Source organism: Pelophylax lessonae, assembly GCF_965119305.1.
Source record: "Pelophylax lessonae genome assembly, chromosome: 3".
NCBI lineage: Eukaryota > Metazoa > Chordata > Amphibia > Anura > Ranidae > Pelophylax > Pelophylax lessonae.
The window spans coordinates 949,596-977,160 of NC_138770.1; the positions used below are offsets into that span (position 1 = coordinate 949,596).

Below are 27,565 nucleotides of genomic sequence, written 5' to 3' on the forward strand. Positions count from 1 at the left end.
CACAGGAGGCCCTAAATGTCCTCAGCTGGGCACAGGAGGTCCTAAATGTCCTCAGCTGGGCACAGGAGGCCCTAAATGTCCTCAGCTGGGCACAGGAGGCCCTAAATGTCCTCAGCTGGGCACAGGAGGTCCTAAATGTCCTCAGCTGGGCACAGGAGGTCCTAAATGTCCTCAGCTGGGCACAGGAGTTCTGCATGCAATCCACCAGGTCATAGTCTCTTTATCAGGGAGACTTTTTTCCCTGACTACCCCACATACATGTACTGCGGTAGGGCGGACGTTCAGCACAGAATCACGTACCTGTACATCATCTGCTTTTTTGAGTTTGTGGCGTGCACACGCGCCGCGGGCGCCCAGCTTCCCCTGGACACAGCAGGAGCCAATCAGTGGCTCTGGCGGATGCGGTGTCCGTTGGTACCCGGCAATCGTTCCCGAGAGAGGCAGAACAGTTGTCCGCCAATATAAACAAGGCAGATCGCCGTTCTGTTAGTAGGGAAGATGGAGATCCTGTGTATCTGATAATGGAGAAAGGAGATATTGGCGCACAGAGATTATATATAGTCCACCCAGCAATAAATATCTAAAAATACCAATGATCAGGGTAGGGGGTTGTCAGGACTATGGTAATGGTAATAGGCATATTTTTCATATTGCATGTGAAGAATTATGAACTGAATGACCCCAGAGACAAAGTTCAATTTATGGCCTTCACTAGAAACTCAATAAGAGACTCCGGTTTGTAGTTTCCATTGTTTGTTGTTAAAAAGTGGTAAGCCATTGTTGACTAACCCTGGAGATAACGACTATATTCTATGGTCTTGAAAAGAGAATATATTTGAAGAAGCCATAAAACATTGTGTCCTGGCCATGAGTTATTTTCCATACAATAGCAGATCTCAACAGGTTCCCCAAGGACAGCTGTATCATGGACTACCTAACTAACCCACCATTGTTTCAACTATGGAAAAATAAACAACAGAGGAGCCATGGGAAGAAATTTTTTGGTTAATTTTCTGGTAATTAACTTAGACCTATTCCATCTGTATTTTTAAATGAATTTAATATAATCATAAGCATCTACAACCTCCTTGTTCCATCATATACCAAGAGGGGATGTGGAAATGATGGTTATATGGACAATCCTCCATTGAAGATTATATTATATCAGTTAGATAGTAGCTGATGATTAAATTAGATTATTTCATATTGTAGATCCCAGACCATGTCATGATTATATTATTTACTAACATAATAATTCTCTAGTAGATAACCTTCTGATTGAATACATCACATGTGTCAAACAATTATAATCCCAGGTTATTGTGTATTAATTTAGATAATCTATAAGGAAGTCACTTATTCTTCATTAAGCTATATATATATATATATATATATATATATATAGATATGGTATTAGTATGTATGCTCATTAAACGGCGTTACCAGAACTGACCCTTTCAAAGAGATATTACAGAAATATCAGATGGCCATGCCGGCACCATGAGAATATGGACAGATTCTCATTTTTTTTTTTATTACTATAAATTAATGTAGTGACTTCTATCACATATTTTTGCTCCCTGACATACATGGTGGTTAGTAGAGGTATTGCATAATTAATTAACCAGTTAATGGTTATTTACCCCAACCAATGGGAAGAAGTTCCACCTTCTGGTTTCTGCTCATTGTAATTTTTATGGTCTTTTTGTCCTATACAATATATAAAGGAACCCAGACGAGACATAGAGACACACACATCCACCCATACACACTCATCATACTCCATCTTACTTCACCTTCATTTTATGCCTGACACTCTGAAAAACTTTAAGGACGCAAGCTCCTCCCTAACCAGCCACCATTTTGGGAAAGGCAGCCATCTCAGGACTATCATTTTGAGCCAGCAGCCATTTTGAAATGGTAATTATGCATTATTGATTCTTTGATTTTTGTTTCCTTGTATGCTATAATCGTATCCTCCAGGATATTTAGATTACTTTCCCAGTTGTAACAGCCATTGTAGATTTTTCTCTAAACATTATTTTTGTTTTTATAAAATGTTTCCATTCTTGGTTTAACGCTTTATTAGTGAATTAGTCTCACGTTTTGCATAGTCTGTTCTCACTCCAACTGCAGCGGAGTGACTGTTGGCTACGCAATTCGCAGACAACTTTGTCTGATATATAGAACTCTTGATATATGGTTTTTTACTCCTTCTGGGGAAAAAGTAATCATGTCCTTTGATTTGTATTGCTGAGCCAAATTGATTCAACTAGTGTTATCATTAAGTTTGTATTTTATGTGAGATTATATTTTTGTGTCACCCATATATATTTATTGTGAATACATGTCTTATGAATAAATATATATATTCCCTACTGTAGTCTGTGTTCACTAAGATTGGTATATGCTGTTAAAAAGAAATTAATCGATTAAAAAGAACTCATACTTCATTCAGAATAATATTCTCGAATGTGTAACGCACAACAGGGGTACAATAAGAAAAGTCTGAACCCAGGGTGTCAGAGGGGTTGGGAGACTTGTAGGGTCAGGACAACTAGGGGGTACAGTAAGAAATGTCTGAACCCAGGATAACAGAGGGGTCACGAGACTTGCAGGGTCAGGGCAATCATTGGGGTACTGTAAGAAATGTATGAACCCAGTGTGTCAGAGGGGTTGGGAGACTTGCAGGGTCAGGGCAACCTTTGAGGTATAGTAAGAAATGTTTGAACCCAGGGTGGCAGAGAGGTCTGGAGACTTGCAGGGTCAGGGCCACCATTGGGGTACAGTAAGAAATGTCTGAACCCAGGGTGACAAGAGGGTCAGGAGACTTGCAGGGTCAGGGCAACCATTGGCGTACTGTAAAAAATGTCTGAACCCAGGGTGTCAGAGGGGTTGGGAGACTTGCAAGGTAAGGGCAACCATTAGGGTACAGTAAGAAATGTCTGAACCCAGGGTGTCAGGTCAGGAAACTTGCAGGGTCAGGGCCACCATTGGGGTAGAGTAAGAAATGTCTGAACCCGGGGTGTAAGAGGGGTTGGGGGACTTGCAGGGTTAGGACAACCATTGGGCTACAGTAAGAAATGTCTGAATCCAGGGTGTCAGAGAAGTTGGAAGATGTGCAGGGTCAGGCCAACCATTGGGCTACAGTAAGAAATGTCTGAACCCAGGGTGTCAGAGGGGTTGGGAGACCTGCAGGCTCAGGGCAGCCATTGGGGTACAGTAAGAAATGTCCAAACCCAGAGTGTCAGAAAGGTCGGGAGACTTGCAGGGTCAGGACCACCATTGGAATACAGTAAGAAATGTCTGAACCCAGGGTGTCAGAGAGGTCAGGGGACTTGCAGGGTCAGGGCAACCATTGGGTTACAGTAAGAAATGTCTGAACCCAGGGTGTCAGAGGGGTCAGGGGACTTGCAGGGTTAGGACAACCATTGGGGTACAGTAAGAAATGTCTGAACCCAGTGTATCAGAGGGGTCGGGGGACTTGCAGAGTCAGGGCAACCATTGGGGTACAGTAAGAAATGTCTGAACCCAGGGTGTCAGAGGGGTCAGGAGACTTGCAGGGTTAGGACAACTATTGGGGTACAGTAAGAAATGTCTTAACCCAGGGTGTCAGAGGGATCGGGAGACTTGCAGGGTCAGGGCCACCATTGGGGTACGTAAGAAATGTCTGAACCCAGTGTGTCAGAGGGTCGGGAGACTTGCAGGGTCAGGGCCATAATTGGGGTACAGTAAGAAATGTCTGAACCCAGTGTGTCAGAGGGGTTGGAAGATTTGCAGGGTCAGGGCAACCATTGGGGTTCACTATCTTTAAGTGGCCTTCACTGGGGTAGTTTACATGGGCAATAATGTCACTGTGACAGACCTAGCTGGGACATGGGCTCTTACCCAATGACTGTGGGCCCTGGCATTTACATGAACACTGCTTTTTGGAAGGTGTATGCCTGGGGGATCGATGGAGTGGTCTTGTTTCTGTTTCATGTTCATGTCTCCCCAAAACACACAGACTCTGGGAACTGGAGGTTCCATATTTGGGGCCTCTATGCCTCAAACTAGCAATGACTTTAGATGGTAATGTAATCCACTCAAACCACTGGGGTCCCCTGCCATAATGTGTTTTTTGTAAGTAGGTCTCTGTGACGGTATTCACCATCACTGTAATTTAAAGACAGGTAAGTAATGGTTTGGATTGCTTCATATTTGCCAGCAATATCTCCATATAGAAATATTAAGATTTATTCCCATTTGCCATGAAATCTGTAATTCCTAAATGCTGTGTATATTACATATCTTTCAATGTCAGCAAGGTTTTCCTTTTGTTTGTGTATTGGGAATGTGGATTGCCCTGTCTTATTGTAAGTGCTAATGACCTCCCATTGTTCTGTGTCTGGCTATTGTGTACATTGATTGCCCCCTGGGGGCTTCTGTCTCCTTGCACATGGCAGTCCTTCTGGTCAAGCTATCTGACCAATCACTGCTGACTCATTTTCAATTCCTCATTTGCATGGCTAAGGAGGACCTGAAGGGGAACTGCAGGTACTTTACATTTGACCAATAGGAAAGTGGTTGTTGGGGGCGGGATGTTCCAAATTCTGTATATAAGTCTTGTTCAATAAAGTTTTTTTCAGTTCTTCACCCTCAATCTAGAGTTTTGTCTCTTATTGGGGGAATCTGCTGCAAGGGATTGCTATGGTCTTCCATACTCCCTTAGAGAATCACTGAGCTCTTGTAAGAGCTTGTTCGTGCTGCACTCTCTGGGGAAAGAGAGGTTCACCCACAGGAACCTGGAGCCTTCTCGTAGGTCCAGGGTGGGTAGGAGATTGCGAGACCCTAACCAAGCTGCGGCGGTTCGTGGAGCCTGAAGTGCTTACGGTGTCTGGTGGAGTGCTTGGAGCCCTCGGGAAGCACTAGGAGCATCTGTCAACGGAGGTACCCGGTCGGGGGTGCCCTGTTCCGCTACATTGGTGGCAAGCGGTGGGATGGCGTCCTAGTGTGAGGAGAAGCAGCTCGGAGACACCGGTAACGTTATGGAGCGAGATAACACCCGTGCAGCGTCCCCATATGAGGAGGAGTTTCTCTGGAGGTTGCAGCAACACTTGGTCCAACAGGATGGGCCTGTATCAGAGGAAGCCATACTGGACTGGAGAGATGCCACTCGAAAGGAGATGTGGTATGAGGCCTTAGAGGATGTGCAGTGGAGGCGGAGAGAGAACTTTCCCAGTGAAGAACAGCGGTTGCAGGTATACGTTGCCCTGCGGTTAACTTTCCTAGGAGAGCAACCCCTGCATGAGCGGGTGACGGAGCTGTGGAACCTGATTTGGAAGGAGTTGTGGCTGGATAAAGCTTACCGGGCACTAAAGTGGTACGCCACTAGTGATGTCGCGAACCTAAAATTCGCCGTTCGCGAACGGCGAACGCGAACATCGGCAAATGTTCGCGAACCGGCGAACCGGGCGAACCGCCATAGACTTCAATAGGCAGGCGAATTTTAAAACACACAGGGACTCTTTCTGGCCACAATAGTGATGGAAAAGTTGTTTCAAGGGGACTAACACCTGGACTGTGGCATGCCGGAGAGGGATCACGCGAAAAAAAGTTCTTAAAAATTATAATTTTTTGATAGAGAGCCAATTATTGGAAAAATTAAAAAAAAAATAAAAATAAAACATTTCTTTGGATTTAGCATCTGGGGGGTCTAAAAGTGTACCTGTGAAGTTTCAGCTCTGTAGCATGTCCAGAACCCCTAAAAAACAGCATTTGTCTTATATTTTCAGGAATATGGCTTCTCTGCGGCTGGCTTTTTCTCTTGCAGGCATTTATCGGGCATTTTTTTAGGCAGGCATGTCATTTTTTGTATTTAGTGTCTGGGGGGTCTAAAAAGTGTACCTGTCAAGTTTCAGCTCTGTAGCATGTCCAGAACCCCTAAAAAACAGCATTTTTATTATATTTTCAGTAATACGGCTTCTCTGCGGCTGGCTTTTTCTCTTGCAGGCATTTATCGGGCATTTTTTTAGGCAGGCATGTCATTTTTTGTATTTAGTGTCTGGGGGGTCTAAAAAGTGTACCTGTCAAGTTTCAGCTCTGTAGCATGTCCAGAACCCCTAAAAAACAGCATTTTTCTTATATTTTCAGGAATACGGCTTCTCTGCGGCTGGCTTTTTTTCTTGCAGGCATTTAGCGGGCATTTTTTTAGGCAGGCATGTCATTTTTTTGTATTTAGTGTCTGGGGGGTCTAAAAAGTGTACCTGTCAAGTTTCAGCTCTGTAGCATGTCCAGAACCCCTAAAAAACAGCATTTTTCTTATATTTTCAGGAATACGGCTTCTCTGCGGCTGGCTTTTTCTCTTGCAGGCATATATATCAGTGGTGGGTGGGCAGTGGCACAGTACCCTCTCTGTGGACCTGACAGCAGTCACTGACACCCAGGCAACTGCAATTTAAAAAATATATATATTTTTTTTACTTTGCAAGCTGCTGTGCCACTTTATATATCAGTGGTGGGTGGGCAGTGGCACAGTACACTCTCTGTGGACCTGACAGCAGTCACTGGCACCCAGGCAACTGCAATTTAAAAAAATATATATATTTTTTTACTTTGCAAGCTGCTGTGCCACCTTATATATCAGTGGTGGGTGGGCAGTGGCACAGTACACTCTCTGTGGACCTGACAGCAGTCACTGGCACCCAGGCAACTGCAATTTTAAAAAATATATATTTTTTTACTTTGCAAGCTGCTGTGCCACCTTATATATCAGTGGTGGGTGGGCAGTGGCACAGTACACTCTCTGTGGACCTGACAGCAGTCACTGGCACCCAGGCAACTGCAATTAAAAAATATATATATTTTTTTTTACTTTGCAAGCTGCTGTGCCACCTTATATATCAGTGGTGGGTGGGCACACAGTGGCACTGCAGTGGGCACAGTACACTCTGTGGACCTGACAGTAACTGGCAGCCCAGGCAACTGCAATAATAATAAATATTTTTTTTTTTCAATTTATTGCAACAAGATGCTGTGCCACCGTATATATATCAGTGGTGGGCAGTGCACTGCAGTGGGTACAGTGCACTCTGTGGACCTGACACAGCACTCACTGCAATTATGACAGAGGGAAAAAAAAAAATATTTTTTAAAATGCAAGGTACTGTGCCTGTGCCACCCGAAATGAGTGTGGTGTGCACACAGTACAGTCTGTGGTAGGTCTGTGGCCTCTCACACACAGCGGGCAGGCAACTGCAGTGTACAATAGATATATATAGATATATATATAAAGAAAAAACTCTATTACCTTACCCAGCCCTTAAAAGGGCTTTTGGGGACACTATATATATATATATATATATGTATATATATAAATAAAAAAAATCCTCAATTACCAGCCCTTAAAAGGGCTTTTGGGGACGCTAGGTATATATATATATATATATATATATATATATATATATATATATATATATATATATATATATAAAAAAAAAACCCACAAATACCAGCCCTTAGAAGGGCTTTTTGGGGTGCTGATATTACAGCAGTAGTGGACCAAGAACACTGCAAGACCAGGAACACTGACTAACTGTCCCTAGCTTAACAGCAGCAGCAGCAGCAGCAGCAGCTCTCTCCCTACTCTCACTACACACACTGCTTCAGAATGATCTAAGATGGATGCTGCCCTTGCTTATTTATAGGAGGTGGGAGGGTGTGGGAGGGAGGTATGCTGATTGGCTGGAAATGTGTCTGCTGACTGTAAAGTTCAGGGTCAAAGTTTGCCTCAATGATGTCTTATGGGGGGCGGACCGAACATCGCATATGTTCGCCGGCAGCGGCGAACGCGAACATGCTAAGTTCGCCGGGAACTGTTCGCCGGCGAACAGTTCTATACATCTCTATACGCCACCGGGCTCGACCACTGGATGGCTGACAACAATATGCCGGAAGGTGAGGACTATAGTGGCCCGGGCTTGCTGTGGGAGGCATTTGAGGAGAGGGACTTTGGATGTCCAGCAGAGTTTCGGTGCTGGGAAATCCAGGACACCAGGGAAGCCCTACTGGGTCTCCCCAAAGTGAATGACTTGGGGTCAGACCTGATTCATCTGGTCGGAATGGAGTGGGAACTGGAGCAGGACTACTTACGTCTGCTCTGCTCCGTTCCACCCCAATCTACCCTGCAAGCAGAGTCCTGGGTGGCAGATCCAGACCCACAACCCTTGAGTTGGAGAGACAATACAGGCTGGTGGTACTGTGAAGACCCACCGATGGCAGGTGGAGATGGGACCGAGGTCTCTCTACTGGCCCTACAGGGAGCCTGGGCAGCCGGCCCAGATCCCCAGCTACAGCAGGAGTTACAGGGACCCGAAGGTGTCGTCCTTCCTTCCAAAAAGCAGGGAGAGGAGACAACTAATCCTTCTCCCCAACCACAGGGCGACAACAGACCTGACCCCAATGGTACAGATGGGACCGCGGTCTCTGCACCAGACCTACAGGGATGCTGGATGGCCGGTCCAGATCCCCAACCTGCCCTGCAGGAATACCAGGAGGAGGAGGTAGGCGATCCCTCCTCTCTACAGCAGACCCCCAACCAGGTCCTGGGGGTAGTATTCACCAACCCTAACCCAGCAGAAGAGCTGGCAACAGGGCAGAGTGTTACCAACCTCTGCCCAGCACCTGCAAAAGCTACAGTCCTCATTTGTACACCCCAGGGATGCTGGACAGTCGGCCCAGATCCCCAACAGCCTGACGAAGTGAGCCCTACCACCCTGTCTTCTCTCCAGTGGCTGAAAGGACTCCCAGGAGAAGGGCCAGTCCACACTTATCCACAGCAATGGGTATGTGCTACAAGAGAGACAGAGGTTGGCTGGGTGAGTAACACTGTTTTCCCGACAATTTGTTTGGGGTACTGGGTGGCTGCAGACATTGGGAGGGCCTGTGGAACACAGCCTACCTTAGAGAGGTTGGAAAGTTCTTCTCTCAGCCTACTAGGCTCCTCTTATGTCTAAATCACCCTGTGTCTTTTAGGGACACAGGGTGCCCAAGAAGCCCAGTCTGGCCTGCCCAAACCAGACTTTCACAGACTGATCGGCTATGAGAGCTCTATGCGCCTTGCCAAGACAAACTTACAAACTATGTGGAACTTTGTTAAGGAAGCTGCCATGAAGGATGGACTCTTTGGGACTTGTTACCCGACCAACTCAGGCACAGACCGATTGGAGGTCTGGTACATGGATTAGTCTACCTTTAAGGGGAAAATATGTGACGGTATTCACCATCACTGGAATTTAAAGACAGATAAGTAATGGTTTGGATTGCTTCATATTTGCCAGCAATATCTCCATATAGAAATATTAAGATTTATTCCCATTTGCCATGAAATCTGTAATTCCTAAATGCTGTGTATATTACATATCTTTCAATGTCAGCAAGGTTTTCCTTTTGTTTGTGTATTGGGAATGTGGATTGCCCTGTCTCATTGTAAGTGCTAATGACCTCCCATTGTTCTGTGTCTGGCTATTGTGTACATTGATTGCCCCCTGGGGGCTTCTGTCTCCTTGCACATGGCAGTCCTTCTGGTCAAACTATGTGACCAATCACTGCTAACTAATTTTCAATTCCTCATTTGCATGGCTAAGGAGGACCTGAAGGGGAACTGCAGGTACTTTACAATTGACCAATAGGAAAGCAGTTGTTGGGGGCGGGATGTTCCAAATTCTGTATATAAGTCTTGTTCAATAAAGTTGTTTTCAGTTCTTCACCCTCAATCTAGAGTTTTGTCTCTTATTGGCGGAATCTGCTGCAAGGGATTGCTATGGTCTTCCATACTCCATTAGAGAATCACTGAGCTCTTGTAAGAGCTTGTTCGTGCTCTTTCTGGGGAAAGAGAGGTTCACCCACAGGAACCTGGAGCCTTGTCGTAGGTCCAGGGTGGGTAGGAGATTGCGAGACCCTAACCAAGCTATGGCGTTTCGTGGAGTCTAAAGTGCATACGGTGTCTGGTGGAGTGCTTGGAGCCCTCGGGAAGCATTAGGAGCATCTGTCAATGGAGGTACCCGGTCTGGGGTGCCCTGTTCCGTTACAGTCTCCTGTTATAGTCTGTTGCCTACTAGTCTGAGGAGGGGGGAGATCACTGTTTGTATTGTTAATTGTGCTAATTAACACACCTATTGTCTGCTAGCAAACTATTGGGGATGTGTTTACACTTGTAATAATGTGTATTGTATTCCGTGAGCTCGATGCCGGCAAGTCTGACCCGGAATAAGATCCCTGATTATCCAGGCTGCTAATTAGCTTAATGTTTAGAGTGTTTGGTAAGGCTGATCTTATTATCGTATGCAAACACAACTGTATATAAAAATATAACTGAGTGTGTAGTGTATAAAAAGCATGTATTCTTGTTCAATAAACAGTTCCAGTTTTGCAGCTAAACGTATCCCATCTAGTTCTTGGTTGCAATATGTGGCTGTAATATCTGATATCTATGTTCAGACTGGAGGAAGCAGTATACTAACGGAAACACTCAAGTGGAGTGTGGGACGGTTCCGTCACAATCACCACTCTCCCCGCCCCTTCCTTTATATAGCGGACGACGGCTCAGGACACCATCGGTCAGTGAGTGTTACCATCTGAGATCGCTCCTGTGTGGCGGGTCATTGAGGTTATTGGTGGGTCAGTAGGGGGGGTTTGGCATGTTTTGGGGTGGTTTTTTACTGCTTTACGACCGCCCGCTGCAGTTATACTGCAGCAGGCAGCCGCTCCTGGGCAAACCAACGTAGCTATACAGGAGGCTCCCGCCCCCACTCATCTGCTGGGAATGTTGATGCAGCGGGCAGGCGGCTCCAATTACCGCCTGACATCCACGATCTTTCACCGCTGAGAGAAGGAGAAAGGTTAGGGGTCCGATCTGTCCGCAATGTCGCAGTCCGGCAAAACATCACAGATCGCCGCCATTACTAGTAAAAAAAAAAAACAATAAAAATGACATAACTCTTTCCCGTAGTTAGTAGGCGCAATAACTTTTGCGCAAACCAATCCAAATAAGCTTATTAGGATTTTTTTTTACCAAAAATATGTAGCTGAAAACAAGTTGGACTAAAATGTTAAAAAATTTTGATTTTTAATTTTTTTTTTTGGGGAATGTCGTCATATAGTAGAATATGAAAAATATTGTTTTTTTTTTTTTTTTTTTCAGAATTGTCGCTCTTTTTTTGTTTATAGCGCAAAAAATAAAAATTGCAGCGGTGATCAAACACCACCAAAAGAAAACTCTATTTGTGGGAAAAAAAGATCATCAATTTTATTACAGGGTTGCACTACCGCACAATTGTCCATTAAAGTAATGCAGTGCCGAATCGCAAAATTAACCACTTAAGCCCCGGAGGATTTGGCTGCTCAAAGACCAGGCCCCTTTTTTCAACTTGGCACTGCGTGACTTTAACTGACAATAACACGATCATACAATGCTGTACCCAAACCAAATACCACCAAAAGAAAGCTCTATTTGTGGGAAAAAAAGGATGTAAATTTTGTTTGGGTACAGGGATACCACATGTGTGAGACTTTTTGCAGTCTAGCCGCGTACAAGACCCCGAAAATGAATCACCACTTTCAGGCTTTCCAAGGGCGTAAATTGTTGATTTCACTCCTGACTACATATCACAGTTTCGGAGTCCATGAAATGCCAAGACAGCACAACCCCCCCCCCCCAAATAACCCCTTTTCGGAAAGAAGACACCCTAAGCTATTTTCAGAGAGGCATGATGAGTGTTTTGCAGATCTCACTTTTTTGTCAAAGTTTTGGAAATTGAAAAAAGAGGAGAAAAATGCATTTTCCTGTTTTTTTTTTTTTTTTTATTTTCCAAAAAAATGAGAGCTGCAAAATACTCACCATGCCTCTCAGAAAATAGCTTGCAGTGTCTACTTTGCAAAATGGGGTCATTTGTGGGGGTTTTGTGCCATCTTGACATTTCATGGCCTTCAAAAGTGTGATAGGTAGTAAGGAGCGAAATCAACAATTTACGCCCTTTGAAAGCCTGAAGGTGGGGATTGATTTTCGGGGTCCTGTACGAGGCTAGACTGCCATAAAGTCTCACACATGGGGTATCCATGTACTCAGGAGAAGCAGCAGAATGTATTTTGGGGTGTGATTTCACATATACCCATGGCATGCGTGAGCATTATATAATTTACTGACAACTTTGTGTAAAAAAAAAAACAAATTGTGAACTTACCGAAACTCAGGGCAAAATATAAAATACTCCATGGACTCAATATGCCTCTCAGCAAATAGCTTTGGGTGTCTACTTTTCAAAAAGGGGTCATTTGGGGGGTGTTTGAACTGTCCCGGCATTTTATGCTCAATCTTAGCCACACATCATCCACTCTTCTAACCACTTGTTTACATGGAAAAATAAAAATTACTTTGAACCCCCAAACATTATATATTTTTTTAAAGCAGAGGCCCTATAGAACAAAATGGTGGATGTTGCAAATTTTTTTGTCACACGGTATTTGCGCACAGATTTTCCAAACGCAATTTCTGCGAAAAAAATACATGTTTTTAAAATTTAATGCACAAATACACTATATAATTCCAAATTGTTTGGTAAAAATTTAAAAGATGATATGAGGCCGAGTACATAGATACCAAACATGACATGCTTTAAAAATTGCGCACGCCTGTGCAGCGGCAACAAACTACGTACATTTTTAAAAGCCTTTAAAAGTCTTTACAGGTTACCACTTTAGACTTACAGAGGAGGTCTACTGCAAGAATTACTGCCCTCGACCTGGCGTTCGCGGCGATACCTCACATGCATTCTGCAATTGTGGTTTACATATGACACTAGACCAACGCCTGCGTGCTCCTTTGCGCGCAAGCCTGGGGGGAGGGGGGGGGGGCTTGATTTGTTTTATTTATTTTTTTTGCTTTTTAATGTTATTTTGACACCTTTCCTTTCATTGTTTTTTTTTTTTAATCATTTTTATTGTTATCAGAGTGAATTTAAATATCCCCTATGATAGCAATCTGTAGTGACAGGTACTCTTTTTTAAAAAAAAATTGGGGTCTTTTAGACTCTAGATCTCTCCTCTGACAGTATGCATCTTACCACACCAAAATTGGTGTGATAAGATGCTTTCCTAATTTCCCAATGGCGCTGTTTATTTCTGGCGAAACAGAAGTCATGAAATGCTCGTAGCCTCCAGTATCTTAGGCCATAGAGATGATTGGAGCCATTCTAATCTCCAATCAGCTCTATGGTTAGAAATTGAACCACCGGCTGCACTCTCGGGTTAACCGGTGGGACAGGAGAGCCCGAGAAAAACCACGGAAGGCTGCGGAAGGTGGCGGTGGGGGGGGGGGGGAGGAGGCCCCTCCCACTTTATGTAAAAGCAGTCTAGCGGCCAATTACCTGCTAGGATTGCTTTTACATGTAAGCCGACCGCTGGCTGTAAAAAAACGATACCAAGATGATGCCTAAATCTGCAGGCATCATCCTGGTATAACCACTCAAAGTCCAGCAACGTACCAGTACATTGCTGGTCCTTGTTTGGCATATAGTTTTTTTTTTCATGCAGCCTGTGGGCTGAACAAAAAAAAATCAGAAATCAGCACAGGAATAATGCGTAGTATTACTCATCATTAACCGCCCAAACAACCACCCACTGAATTTAATGATGGGTATACACGACACTATCCACGTATACCAAAATAGGATTTTAACTGCAGTGCTGAAATCAGAAAATCACCACAGCTGCTATCAGCAAAGGTATCCATATATGCTGAGAGCAAACACTGTTTGTGTCAGAATATATAAAATCAATGCGTGGTAGCCGACGAGTACCTGCAAGAGAAACAGGTCACAAAAGAATGAAAAAAACAAACAAAGGACATTAAAAGTACAGTAGGAAGAGTAGAAGAACATATAAAATGTCTGACACAACAACAGTTTTTGGATCCTTTTATTTTTCTTTCTAACTGTTGTTCCTTGATTTGGGACTGCGATCTTCCAGCTTGGGTCTCTCAAAATGTCGATAGACATCCAACATCTTTCGAGACCCTGTGTTTGTGTGCCCTACACTGTGTCGTGCTGTACCCTAAACTAATACTCCACTAGTGTATGGTAGCGCTCTAAACATTCCCCAATGCAGAGACCAGGTTGGTCAGGACATCTGGGACAATAATAGCGGGTGTTACGCCTAAATCCGCGCCTGCTACAGACACGACATCTTCTTCTTTGGCGGTATCTTTGGGTAGGGGTACTCGGGAGGACATGTGAAAAATGCCTCTCATGCAGCCGGCTCACTGCATCTGGAAGGGGAAGTTGGGCAGGCATGCCTCCTGGGTACAGGTAGGCAAGGATGATCTCTTTCTGGAATTCCCGGAAGGATCCAGTTCGTCCTGACGCCCTGTATAGGACAAAGGCGTTCAGCATCGCCAATTGGAATAAATAAACAGACACTTTTTTGTACCAGCGTCTGGCTATACGGCAACTAAATACGGCGCCAAAAGCTGGTCGTTAAGGTCCACCCCTCCCATATTAAGGTTATATTCGTGGACACAGAGGGGTTTCTCCATAACGCCAGTTGCCGTAGGGATTTGGATCATCATGTCTGCGTGAAGGGAGGACAGAACATAAACATCCCGTGTATCCTTCCACTTCACCGCAAGCAATTTGTCCGTTTTCAAGCAGGCTCTCGCCCCCCCCCGACTAAGACGGGAATCTACAAGCCGTTGGGGGAAGCCCCGGCGATTAGGTCGCACAGTGCCACATGCGCCAATTTGTAATTCGAGCAGGTGACTAAATAGTGGCAAGCTTGTGTAAAAGTTGTCCACGTACAAATGGTACCCCTTTCCGGATAAGGGTGACACCAAGTCCCAAACGATCTTACCGCTGCTCCCTATGTAGTCTGGGCAGTTCGGGGGCTCCACACAGCTATCTTTTCCCTCATAGACCCGGAAACTAACTGTATAGCCTGTGGCCCTGTCACAGAGCTTGTACAGCTTGACCCCGTACTTGGCACGCTTGCTGGGGAGGTACTGTTTCATAGCAAGGCGGCCAGTAAATTTAATCAGGGACTCGTCAACGCAGACAACTTGTTCGGGGGTAAACAAGGCTGCAAACCGCTGATTGAAGTGGTCTATGAGGGGCCGAATTTTGTGGAGCCGATCGTATTCAGGGTCTCCCCGAGGACGACAGATTTCATTGTCGCTGAAATGCATAAATCGCAGAATTTGCTCGTATCTCCCCCTGGACATGGAGGCAGAGTACATGCGCATATGGTGAACTGGGCTAGTGGACCAATATAGCCGCAATTCACTCTGTTTAGTTATGCCCATGTGGAGGGAAAGGCCCAGAAAGATTTTAAATTCGGAAACCGTTCTAGGTTTCCAGCCGAATTGTCTGGCAAGGTGTGAATTTGGGTTGGCGGCGATGAACTGTTGTGCATATAAATTTGATTGATCCACAATAGATCTGTAAAGATCTTCCGTGAAGAACAGCTCATAAAAGTTCAGGGGCGTAAAACCAGCTGTCTCCACGTGGATTCCAGGTTGGGCGGTGAATGGGGGAAGTACTGGCGCTGTAGAATCAGTGGGTTGCCAATTGGGATATGCCAGTGCATCCAGGGCCGCTGATAGGCCAGTACAACCGGCCCTGTTGTACGGGGCCCGGAGTCCTCGGCTCTGCAGGGGGGCCCGGGCAATCTAAAATCAAAAACACAGTGCGGAATAAAAAAAAAAAGCCTTTTTGAATTAACAGCATCCCCTCTCCTACCTACTTAACTGGTGTTTTTCCCTTTTCTGGGCCCCTCTGCAATGAATGTGCTGGTAGGTGTGGGAGGGACTACTTCTTCTGTTTCGGGCGCATGTCAGTTCAGTGCCCGCTCTGCATAGAATTCCTGCCTGCAGCCTGCGTATTGCCTTCCCCTGCCCTGGCGGAGTGATCTGTCTTCCCCTGCTTATGGCACTCAGCTCTGCTCCCCACTCGGCCAGGAAGCTGTGTCTGTGAGGAGGCAGAGAGAAAGCAACTCAGCCACAGGCAGCCAACATTTCTCTCCAGGCAACAGCACTGCAGGAAGGAACTGAGAAGAGGTAAGTTAGTGAGGAGAAGAAGAGGTTCGTGATCGTCAGGCTGCCAGACAGTCCCAGTGCCTAACACAGCAGAACATTCAGGTGTGTCTCTGAACACTGAAGACACATTTATTTCCCACAAAGTCAGGCAGGGCTAAAGATTGAAGGAAAGCCCAGAAAATCCAGATTGTTTCTTTGTGTATTTGACTTTGTAAACGTTTGCAAGATTGTCTTGATGTAGCTAAATATGCTTGCCTCACTGGTATTATTTCCCAGGTCAACCTAAAGATTTCTATAGTAAATAGAAGAAAAAAGTTATGCTTTGAAAATTGTGCTTTTTAATCAAGCTGAGAACAGAAAAGCTTTTTTTTTTTCAGGTTGGAAATAAAATGATCAATAACCATAGCAGTGTGTGTCATTGAAGGCATCCTGTCACTTCTATTACATGGGAAAGTTACAGGAGTTCAATACGTAATGAACAAAGAGGGTTCTCTCTGCCAGAGGTGGGAAGCATTGTGACACTGCCCTAAAAATCACTTTATCTAAAAACTCCAATCCCAGACAGAGAGAGGGAGATGGGGAGAGACAGACTGAGAGGAGAAGAGAGAGATATATATAGATGGGAGAGAGACAGAGAAAGAGAGAGAGACTGAGAGGATAATAGAGAGATATAGATGGGAGAGAGATGGAGAGAGAGAGAAAGAGAGCGAGAGACTGAGAGGAGAATAGAGAGATATAGATGGGAGAGAGATGGAGAGAGAGACAGAGGAGAAGAGAGAGATATATAGATGGGAGAGAGATGGAGAGAGAGACAGAGGAGAAGAGAGAGATATATAGATGGGAGAGAGATGGAGAGAGAGAGACTGAGAGGAGAAGAGAGAGATATATAGATGGGAGAGAGATGGAGAGAGAGAGAGAGAGACTGAGAGGAGAAGAGAGAGATATATAGATGGGAGAGAGATGGAGAGAGAGAGAGAGACTGAGAGGAGAAGAGAGAGATATATAGATGGGAGAGAGATGGAGAGACAGAGAGAGACTGAGAGGAGAAGAGAGAGATATATAGATGGGAGAGAGATGGAGAGACAGAGAGAGACTGAGAGGAGAAGAGAGAGATATATAGATGGGAAAGAGATGGAGAGACAGAGAAAGAGAGAGAGAGACTGAGAGGAGAAGAGAGAGATATATAGATGGGAGAGAGATGGAGAGACAGAGAAAGAGAGCGAGAGAGACAGACTGAGAGGAGAAGAGAGAGATATATAGATGGGAGAGAGATGGAGAGACAGAGAGAGACTGAGAGGAGAAGAGAGAGATATATAGATGGGAAAGAGATGGAGAGACAGAGAAAGAGAGCGAGAGAGACAGACTGAGAGGAGAAGAGAGAGATATATAGATGGGAGAGAGATGGAGAGACAGAGAGAGAGAGAGACTGAGAGGAGAAGAGAGAGATATATAGATGGGAGAGAGATGGAGAGACAGAGAAAGAGAGCGAGAGAGACATATATATAGATGGGAGAGAGATGGAGAGAGAGACTGACAGAGAAAGAGAGGGAGAGAAAATAGAGAAAGGGTGATGAAAGGGGAAAGAGACTGAAAGATATGGAGAAAACGAGATATAGAGAGAATTACAGATGGAGAGGCAGACAGGTAGAGACAGATTGATAAATATTATATAATATAAGATAAAGATGGAGAGAGATAGAGAGAGAGAGAAAAAGAGAAATGGAGAAAGAAGCAGAGAGGTAGGCAGAAAGAGAGAGAGAGAGGGAGAGAAAGAAAGAGAAGAAGAGAGAAAGATAAAGAAAGAGACAGAGAGATAAAGATTATATAATACAAAATAAAGATGGAGAGAGACTGAAATGATAGAGATACAGCAGAGAGATATATATATATATATATAGAATATATATATATATATATACACAAACACATACATATTATATATATATATATACATGCAATGTCTGTGCGATGCAAATTCAACCATACAGATTGTATGGCTGAATTCGCATTGCATCCGGACACAACTCACACAGGACCCATTTTTGGTCCGCAGCAGAATTGGATCGCATGGTGGTTCACACCTATGCGATTCATGTCCGAACTGACAGTTTGCACTGCGATATGCGAACTGATCTGGGGGTGTTAACTCTGTATTGACACCCCCAATGATTTGCATATGGCAGTGTGAACTGCTTGCGATTTGAATGCGATGCGGGAACCCGCAGTGGATTCACAGGGTTCCCGCATTACATTTATGTAAACCGGCACTAAACCCAGAAGCTGAAATCAGTATTCCTTTTGCATAATCAAACCTATAACTGGCTGGAGGAAGATAAATATCACTTGAAGACAAAACTGCACTTTGTTTCAAGGCGGGGTCTAGGGAGGGGCCAGAGGTGGGGTCTAGGGAGGGGCCAGGGGTGGGGCTTAAGGGGCCCCATCAGGTAGGCTGTACGGGGCCCCATGATTTCTATCAGCGGCCCTGAGTGCATCAGGGAGGGCACTATGGGCTCTACGGGCCTGTCTACGAATACACGGTGGCTGCGGGCCACTACTTCTGCTAGCCACCGCACCAGCTTCAACTGCACTTAGGGGACTCGCCACGTCACGTTACTGCAGTGCTGGTTGTACTAGGTCCAGGGTGTACTAGGCCGCTGGCGCTTGCCAGGTCGCCAGAAAAATGAGCTGCACTAGTACCCACACTGCTCCATACGAGCACCCTGCGATTCCTGCATCTCAACAACTTCAGAATGGGGTCGGGTACGCCTGGGTCTAACAGGGACCCATCTGTTGTCAGAGCTGTCTGTCAGGGAGCCGCTGCTGTCATCAGGTTCATATACTGACACTAATTCGGTCATTGTAGCTTCCCCATCGCTATCAGATGACCCGGTCAGCATATAACTGAGAGCCTCTTCATCATTGTACGAACGTTTAGACATTTTGGTAACTAAATTTACCCGTACAGTGATGCGACTCACAGGTAATAAAAGCACCTGGTTGTCGAAGACTATTTCAAGCGCTACCAAAAAAACTGCTAATGCTAGCAGGGATCAGGCCTGACTCTGCTAACACAGCGGTTTTGTGTTTAGTGTTTTTTTGTAAGTGACAGTAATCTATTGATTACTACACTTGCCTGGGTGAAAGGGTTAAACGCAGGTGCTGGCCGGAATCAATGCTGATCGTGCAAACACCGCGTTTTGGGAACCCTAAACTATGGGGGCGCTAGTATAGTTCTGATCAGATCAGATATTGATCTGTTCAAACACTATACTAGAAATGGAAGTGTACGTGCGTGCGTGCGTGCGTGTGTGGTAATCAAGGGGTTACTTCTAAACTATGCGCCGCGGATCTGGGGGGGGGGGTGGCGGGGACCCTAAACCTCCTTTGGGAAAGAAACTAGCTCGCTAGCGCAACCTCAAGTCACAATGACACCAATACAAAATACAGTAAAAACAGTATATTATGTGTGTATTAGTGCTAATGTGACAGAGGGTGTAGGGGTTAAAGAGATGTGATCAGGGGGGGATCAGGGGTTTAAATCTTTATTGGAAGGGGCTGGCGGGTATCCTACGGATAAAAGAAACGGTGGCAAGCGCTAAACCTGGTCACAAGTCACACTTATACGGGTATATAGAAAATGCTATATACTGTATACGGTGTGTGTTATGGCAGGGGGTGTAGGGGTGATCAGGGGGGGTCAGGGGGTTAAATCTTTATTGGGCGGGTGGCGGGGACCCTAAACCTTCTTGGGACAGAAACTTAGTCGCCTGCGCTAATTCTGATCACAATGACACTAATACAAAAATACAAAAACACTGTATATTACGTTTGTATTAGTGCTGATGTGACAGAGGGTGTAGGGGTTAACTAGCGGTGATCAGGGGGGATCAGGGGCTCAAATCTTTATTAGGGGGGGGGTGGCGGGTAATTCAAGTGGAAAAGGGGGGGTCGCAAGTGCTACACCTGTTCACAAATCACACTTATACAGGTATATAGGTAACTGCTATATGCTGTATATAGTGTGTGTTGTGTCAGGTGCTGTAGGGGTTAATTGGGGGGGGCGATTGGGGGGTAAATGTGCCTATCTAGCTGTGTGTGACTGTGTTTGGTGCAGTACTTACAGTTAGAAGTGCTCTCCTCTCGAGATGAATCCAAAAAGGATCATGGGAGAGGAGGGCACGTCTTTTCTGAGTCTGTGTTTACATTTCACAGACTCAGAACAGAAGCTGATTGGGCAGGACCGATCTACAGGTCCAGGCCAAAAATCATTGGCCTGGACCTGATGACTGATCGGTTCTGAACCCAATCGAGCCATCGGTGTCGGCGGGCACGCGCGGGAGCGCGCACAGGACCGGCGGCAAGTAGCGACGTAGACCTACGTCACTCTGCCTGGCCGGGGCTGACTGCCGCAGTAAATATACTGTGCGCAGTCGGCAAGTGGTTAACAACCAGATATTTCTTCACACAGAATTTGCATCGGTCGAACGTTTTTTGACTGATCCGAATTCGAATCGTTCCGAAAAATTGGAATTCGTTAGAAAACGAATAAATGAAATACATTTTAACAGATTTCAAATAAATCCATTACAATTTCATTTGGAGATTTGGATACATCGGAATCTAGGAATATCCAAAAATTTGTCTGAATTTGTATTCGCACCGAAATGAATTTCACGTGTCTAACACTTAATGGCCACCCGCTAACAGCTGGGCTCCCAGCCAATGCAAATGGCCACCGATGGCAGGGCCCACTCTCCAGGCATGGATCCTCTACATAAGTGTGCCATAACACCACCCCGCTGATAGCTGGGGACTCAATGACCACTCGGGACATCCTGGAAGACTTCTGGATACCAAAGGAAGCTCCTGACATCCCGCACAGCTGCCCAGCACCAGACCCGCCCACCAATACTTCCAATAGGTAGAAAAACTTCATACAAAAATGGTCCTATAAGTGAGGAGGACAAAAAAAGGAACGCAGCCATTGGCTTATCCTGAACATTTATGGGGGTGGAGTCTTATGGGTGAGGAACGAGGGCGGGGCTACCCAAACGTATGCTGCCATGGACATCTTTCAGGAAAGCACATTATAGCCACTAGATGGAACTGACCATTATAAGAAATTCCAATTCACCATGACTGGGGGAATGCGGGTCACATTTCATCAACACATTTATAACAACCAGATCTGTAAGTGTTTGCAAAATCTTCCCGCACAAAATGTACTCAGCCAATGAAAGGTAAGGATTCCATTTTTATTTTTCTCCTGCTATCAATGGCCAACACAGGACAACACTTCATCCATGTCTTTGGTGATCTCTGATCTCCTTATGAAATGTTTCTTACATGATGAAGATCAGCCATGGAGTATATCTGAGGTGTATATCAGGGTGTGCTTCTCCCCCACAGGTCCACCAACATTCATATAGAAAGCATTTCCCGCACTCAAGGCACTAATACACCTCAAGGGTTGTGTGGGATCTCTGATGTACAGGAAGACAGGACTTCAGGGACAATTCCCTCACTCAGGACAGGAATACGGCTTCTCCCCTGTGTGAGATCTATGATGTGTGTTAAGACTTGACTTGTCTGAAAAACATTTCCCGCACCCAGGACAGGAATATGGCTTCTGCCCTGTGTGAGATATTTTATGTTTGGAAAGATGGGAATTCTGTGAAAAACATTTTCCGCACTCAGGTCAAGAAAGTGGCTTCTCCCCCGCGTGAGTTCTCTGATGTGTGTAAAGATTGGACTTCTGTGAAAAACATTTCCCGCACTCAGGACAGGAATATGGCTTCTCCCCCGTGTGAGATCTCCGATGTGTGGAAAGAGCGGACTTCTGTGCAAAACTTTTCCCGCACTCAGGACAGGAATACGGCTCCTCACCCATGTGCGATCTCTGATGTCTGTAAATATGAGACTTCTGTGCAAAACATTTCCCGCACTCAGGACAGGAATACGGCTTCTCACCAGTGTGGAATCTCTGATGTGTGGAAAGAGCAGACTTCTCTGAAAAACATTTCCCGCACTCAGGACAGGAATACGGCTTCTCACCAGTGTGCAATCTCTGATGTGTGGAAAGATGTGACTTAATTGCAAAACATTTCCCACACTCAGGACAGGAATACGGCTTCTCACCAGTGTGCCATTTCTTATGTGTGGAAAGAGTGGACTTCTCTGAAAAACATTTCCCGCACTCAGGACAGGAATACGGCTTCTCACCAGTGTGCGATCTCTGATGTCTGGAAAGATTGGACTTATCTGAAAAACATTTCCCGCACTCAGGACAGGAATACGGCTTCTCACCAGTGTGTGATCTCTGATGTGTGGAAAGAGCAGACTTCTGTGTAAAACATTTCCCGCACTCAGGACAGGAATACTGCTTTGTGCCAGTGTGCGATCTCTTATGCACAGAAAGAGTGGATTTCCGTGAAAAACATTTCCCACACTCAGGGCAGGAATACGGCTTCTCACCAGTGTGCGATCTTGAGGTAGCCGGGTTTTCTCCTGGACTATACTGTGTGATGTCCTCATCTTCTACTTTACAGTCAAAGTGAGACAAAGTGAGACAATCCTCTGAGGTTTTCCTCATCTCCCGTCCATCTACTAAAATAGAAATACAAAGATTATTACTAGATATCAGCAGATTGGTTCCCCTAAACCAGGACTCCACCCACATCAGACAGCGTTGTCTCTGAGGATCTTACAATTCCACCCTCAAGGTAATTAGTAAATGGGTCCTCTGATCTCCTACCAGTTCATTTCTTTATTTATGGACCTTAGTCAGAGAGTGAGGAAACAACGAGAACCGTCTTTTATAGGAGTGACAGGGATGAGGGGATTATAGGACGAGTGTCCCCTCCCCCTCTATCACTCATTGCCATCTTCCCAACACAAGAAGTACTGCACTTCCTTATTTAGTCCATGATTTTGTCATGAATAAAAGCCACTGAGCCCCACCAGAGGTCAGAGAGTGAGGATGGGGTAGAACAACCAAAATGAAGACTGGACTGATCCTGAAGACCACCATCATTGGGTTACTGACTCCTCCCTCATTATCACTTTCTGTTTAAGGTTCCAAAGTTGGAGGATGTTATCACATTATTATCAACATATAAAAGTCTGTCCTCCAATCAAATCATCAGATATAAAATGTCCATCTGGTAGGAAATGAGTGTAACAAAAGAGAATCCATATTATGTGCATATATATAGCAGTGGGTAGAGGGGGGAGAGCAGAAGTCAGGAGTATATAATGTACAACAGAGTATATAGTGCAGGGGTCAGGACTCCTAATATTTGTGTTGAGTAATCAGTTGCAGAGGTCGCACACCGCTGCCTCCCATCTCCTGAGACTGCACTCAGTGACTTGGGTGTGAGACTATACAGACATATCCCTCCACCCGGCACAGCCAGCAAATTACAGAGCAAGTAACCCCAGGAGAATTTTTCTGTCAGAGATCTTGCTAGACCCTGGCATGGGGCAGAAGAACCAAGGTACATACCCCAGGTGTCTAGGTCAAGCAACGTCTATGGTAATTATCAATAAAATGACAATGAAAGGAGAAGTTATTATGGGAGATTTCAATCTTCCAGATATAAACTGGAAAACCAAAATAGCAAGTTCTACCAGGAGTACAGATATTCTAAACTCCCTACTGGGGTTGTCTCTGCAACAAGTGGTTGAGGAGCCAACCCGGAGGGAGGCCATTTTGGATCTGGTATTCACAAATGGGGATTCGGTATATGATGTCATTGTAGGCGAAACCTTGGGATCCAGTGATCACCAGTCAGTGTGGTTTAATATAAGAACTGTGAAAGAGTCACACCACACAAAAACAAAAGTTTTAGATTTTAGAAAAACAGACTTTTCAAAAATGAAATTAGTCATAAATGAGTCCTTATCAGACTGGTACGGATTACATGGAGTCCAGGAGAAATGGGACTACTTAAAAGGTGCATTATTGAAGGAAACAGAAAATTGCATTAGACTTGTCAGTAAAAGCAAAAAAAGGAAGAGACCACTGTGGTACTCAGCAGAAGTGGCCCAAATCATTAAAAATAAAAAGCTAGCATTTTGTAATTATAAAAAAACCCAGAGCAATGAAGATAAGGAAATCTACAAGATTAGGCAGAAAGAGGCCAAGCAAGTTATAAGAACTTCTAAAGCGCAGGCAGAAGAAAAACTAGCTCAGTCTATGAAAAAGGGGGATAAGACATTCTTCAGATATATAAATGAAAAAAGGAAATTAAAACAAGGAATAACTAAATTAAAAACAAAGGACGGAAGGTATGTAGAAGAGAATAAAGGGCTAGCCGACTGCCTTAATGAATACTTCTGTTCAGTTTTTACAGAAGAAAAAGGAGAAGGACCTCCACTTGAAAGGATGACTAATGAATCGTTTGATGCATGTGTCTTTACAGAGGAAGACGTTCTAAGATTGCTGTCTAAAGTGAAGACAAATAAGTCACAGGGTCCAGATGAGATACACCCAAAATTATTAAAAGAGCTTAGTGGTGATCTGGCAAAACCATTAACAGATTTATTTAACCAATCATTAGTAACAGGAGTCATCCCGGAAGATTGGAAATTGGCAAATGTCGTGCCCATTCACAAGAAAGGTAGTAGAGAGGAATCAAGCAACTATAGACCAGTGAGTCTGACATCAATAGTAGGCAAATTAATGGAAACTCTATTAAAGGATAGGATTGTGGAACATCTTAAATCCCATGGATTGCAAGATGAAAAACAACATGGGTTTACTTCAGGGAGATCATGTCAAACAAATCTTATAGATTTTTTTGACTGGGTGACTAAAATAATAGACGGTGGAGGTGCAGTAGACATTGCATATCTAGATTTTAGTAAGGCTTTTGACACTGTCCCACATAGAAGACTTATCAATAAACTGCAGTCATTGAGCATGGACTCCCATATTGTTGAGTGGATTAGGCAGTGGCTGAGTGACAGACAACAGAGGGTTGTAGTCAATGGAGAACATTCAGAACAAGGTCATGTTACCAGTGGGGTACCTCAGGGATCTGTACTGGGACCAATTTTGTTTAATATCTTCATAAGTGATATTGCAAAAGGCCTCGATGGTAAGGTTTGTCTTTTTGCTGATGACACAAAGATATGTAACAGAGTTGATGTTCCTGGAGGGAAACGCCAAATGGAAAAGGATTTAGGAAAACTAGAACAATGGTCAGAACTCTGGCAACTGAAATTTAATGTGGATAAGTGCAAGATAATGCACCTGGGACATAAAAACCCAAGGGCAGAATATAGAATATTTGACACAGTCCTGACCTCAGTATCTGAGGAAAGGGATTTAGGAGTAATTATTTCAGAAGATTTAAAGGTGGGAAGACAATGTAATAGAGCAGCACGAAATGCCAGCAGAATGCTTGGATGTATAGGGAGAGGTATAAGCAGAAGAAAAAGAGAAGTGCTTATGCCGCTGTACAGAACACTGGTGAGACCTCACTTGGAGTATTGTGCGCAGTACTGGAGGCCATATCTCCAGAAGGATATAGATACTCTAGAGAGAGTTCAGAGAAGAGCTACTAAACTAGTACATGGATTGCAGGAAAAAACTTACCAGGAAAGGTTAAAGGACCTTAACATGTATAGCTTGGAAGAAAGAGACAGAGGGGATATGATAGAAACTTTTAAATACATAAAGGGAATCAACTCAGTAAAGGAGGAGAGCATATTTAAAAGAAGAAAAACTACCACAAGAGGACACAGTTTTAAATTAGAGGGGCAAAGGTTTAAAAGTAATATGAGGAAGTATTACTTTACTGAGAGAGTAGTGGATGCATGGAATAACCTTCCTGCAGAAGTGGTAGCTGCAAATACAGTGAAGGAGTTTAAGCATGCATGGGATAGGCATAAGGCTATCCTTCATATAAGATAGGGCCAGGGACTATTCATAGGATTCAGATATATTGGGCAGACTAGATGGGCCAAATGGTTCTTATCTGCCGACACATTCTATGTTTCTATGTTTCTATCAACATTTTGCTGCCAGCTGAACCCCAGAATCCCCATAAATCCAGTCTAAAGACATAATTTGTGTCTGCAGCACAGAGAAGGAAGATTATCCAAGAGAAATACAGGAATACAGGATGGGGAACACAGCACAGGAAAGTGACCAGGGTATTACAGGCTGATATCAGCCAGTTCCCACCCTACTCTGGACCAATCAGTGAGCAGTATGGGTGGAGGAATGTATTTAGTGTTAATGACCCACCTGTGCTGATCTCTGTAGGAGTGTCCTCCTCTATAAATGTCCCCGTTATTCCATCCTCCTCCATAGACTGCTGATCATCCCTCACATACGTCTCTTCTTCTTCTGCTTTAACCTCAAATTCTATATCGATTGGATCTCCACTCTAAACCAAGAAAATGAGAGAGAATATCATCTGGAAGATATAAGCTTTAATATTGTAATATTATATATAAAAAAAAAAAAAAAAAAAATACATCCTCTCCAGAAGTCCATGTTCTAGATGCTCCAATCCACCAACCTTGTAACATTGAGGGATGGTGTGACCTTCCTGTGTGGAATCCCGGGAATACAGAGGACGGGGACATCTCTCTGGTGGGTTTCTGTAGCTGGATGACTCCACCATGGTGTTCTGATACAGATCTTTGTGTTCTTTTAGAAACTCTGACTCCTCCATCACCCCATCCTCATCATCCTCCTCTTTTATCTCTTCTTTAACCTCAACTTTAGAATCTCTCAGGTTTCCACTCTGAATATATAATAAAAATGACATCAATGGTAACAATGCAGATAATGTGCAGATCCTAATGATACTATCAGTGATTGTTCCTCATCTACCTGATGATGGTGAGGGATGGTGTGACCTTCCTGTGTAGAATCCCGGGAATACAGAGGACGGGGACATCTCTCTGGTGGGTTCCCATTACTGGATCCATCTGTAGGAAACACACACACTGACTGAATACATTGTTTCTATGTGTTTATCAGATGATGGGGGATCTAGGTGGACCCTCCGTACTGCTCTCTCCTTTACAATAAAGTCTCCTCTTACCCGGTGATGTGAGGGGCGGCTGATTCTCCATCATGATGTCCTTCCCAGCACCGCTCACCTCTACTGTCAGCAGCTCGATGATCTCTCTGGTGACTTCTCAAATCTTTTTTTTATTTCTCTATTCTATGAGGGAGGGAGGTGGAGGCAATGTGATAGTCATATGATCTCCAGACTTCACAGGAGGAAAACTCTAGATTTGAACACAAATAGTAAAATAAATGACATTCCCAGTATCCTCCTTACCTCACTGGTCAGGTCTCTTTTTATTTAAACCCCACTTCATGCTGAGGTTTCTGATATTACATACAATGCAGGTCCAACATCCCTACTTTGAAAGTAAGGAGGCCTGGGGTTCAGCCCACATCCTAAGAGCATCAGAAATAAAGAGTCGGATAGCGGGATATTGGAGGGAGGAGCTGTGAGGTCAGTGTGATGTCATAGG

The 27,565-nt window shown here is 44.5% G+C and overlaps 3 protein-coding genes across 3 annotated transcripts in view; 1 reads left to right on the forward strand and 2 right to left on the reverse strand.

Moving 5' to 3' along the window:
* Window positions 1-27,565, reverse strand: part of LOC309549119 (uncharacterized protein) — a 2,919,967-nt gene that overhangs the window by 461,573 nt on the left and 2,430,829 nt on the right. The gene's annotated exons all lie outside the window — the stretch shown is intronic.
* The window catches only part of LOC309549117 (uncharacterized protein), a 4,285,597-nt gene that overhangs the window by 350,912 nt on the left and 3,907,120 nt on the right, over window positions 1-27,565 (forward strand).
* On the reverse strand, window positions 955-27,288 carry LOC309548640 (uncharacterized protein; the record flags this gene model as incomplete). Its single annotated transcript, XM_082248609.1, has 6 exons — window positions 27,124-27,288; window positions 26,910-27,007; window positions 26,593-26,820; window positions 26,316-26,457; window positions 22,426-22,666; window positions 955-958 (listed from the first exon to the last, which is right to left on the reverse strand). The coding sequence occupies exons 1-6, from the start codon at window positions 27,155-27,157 to the stop codon at window positions 955-957; spliced, it is 747 nt and encodes a 248-aa protein (XP_082104735.1). The 5' UTR covers window positions 27,158-27,288.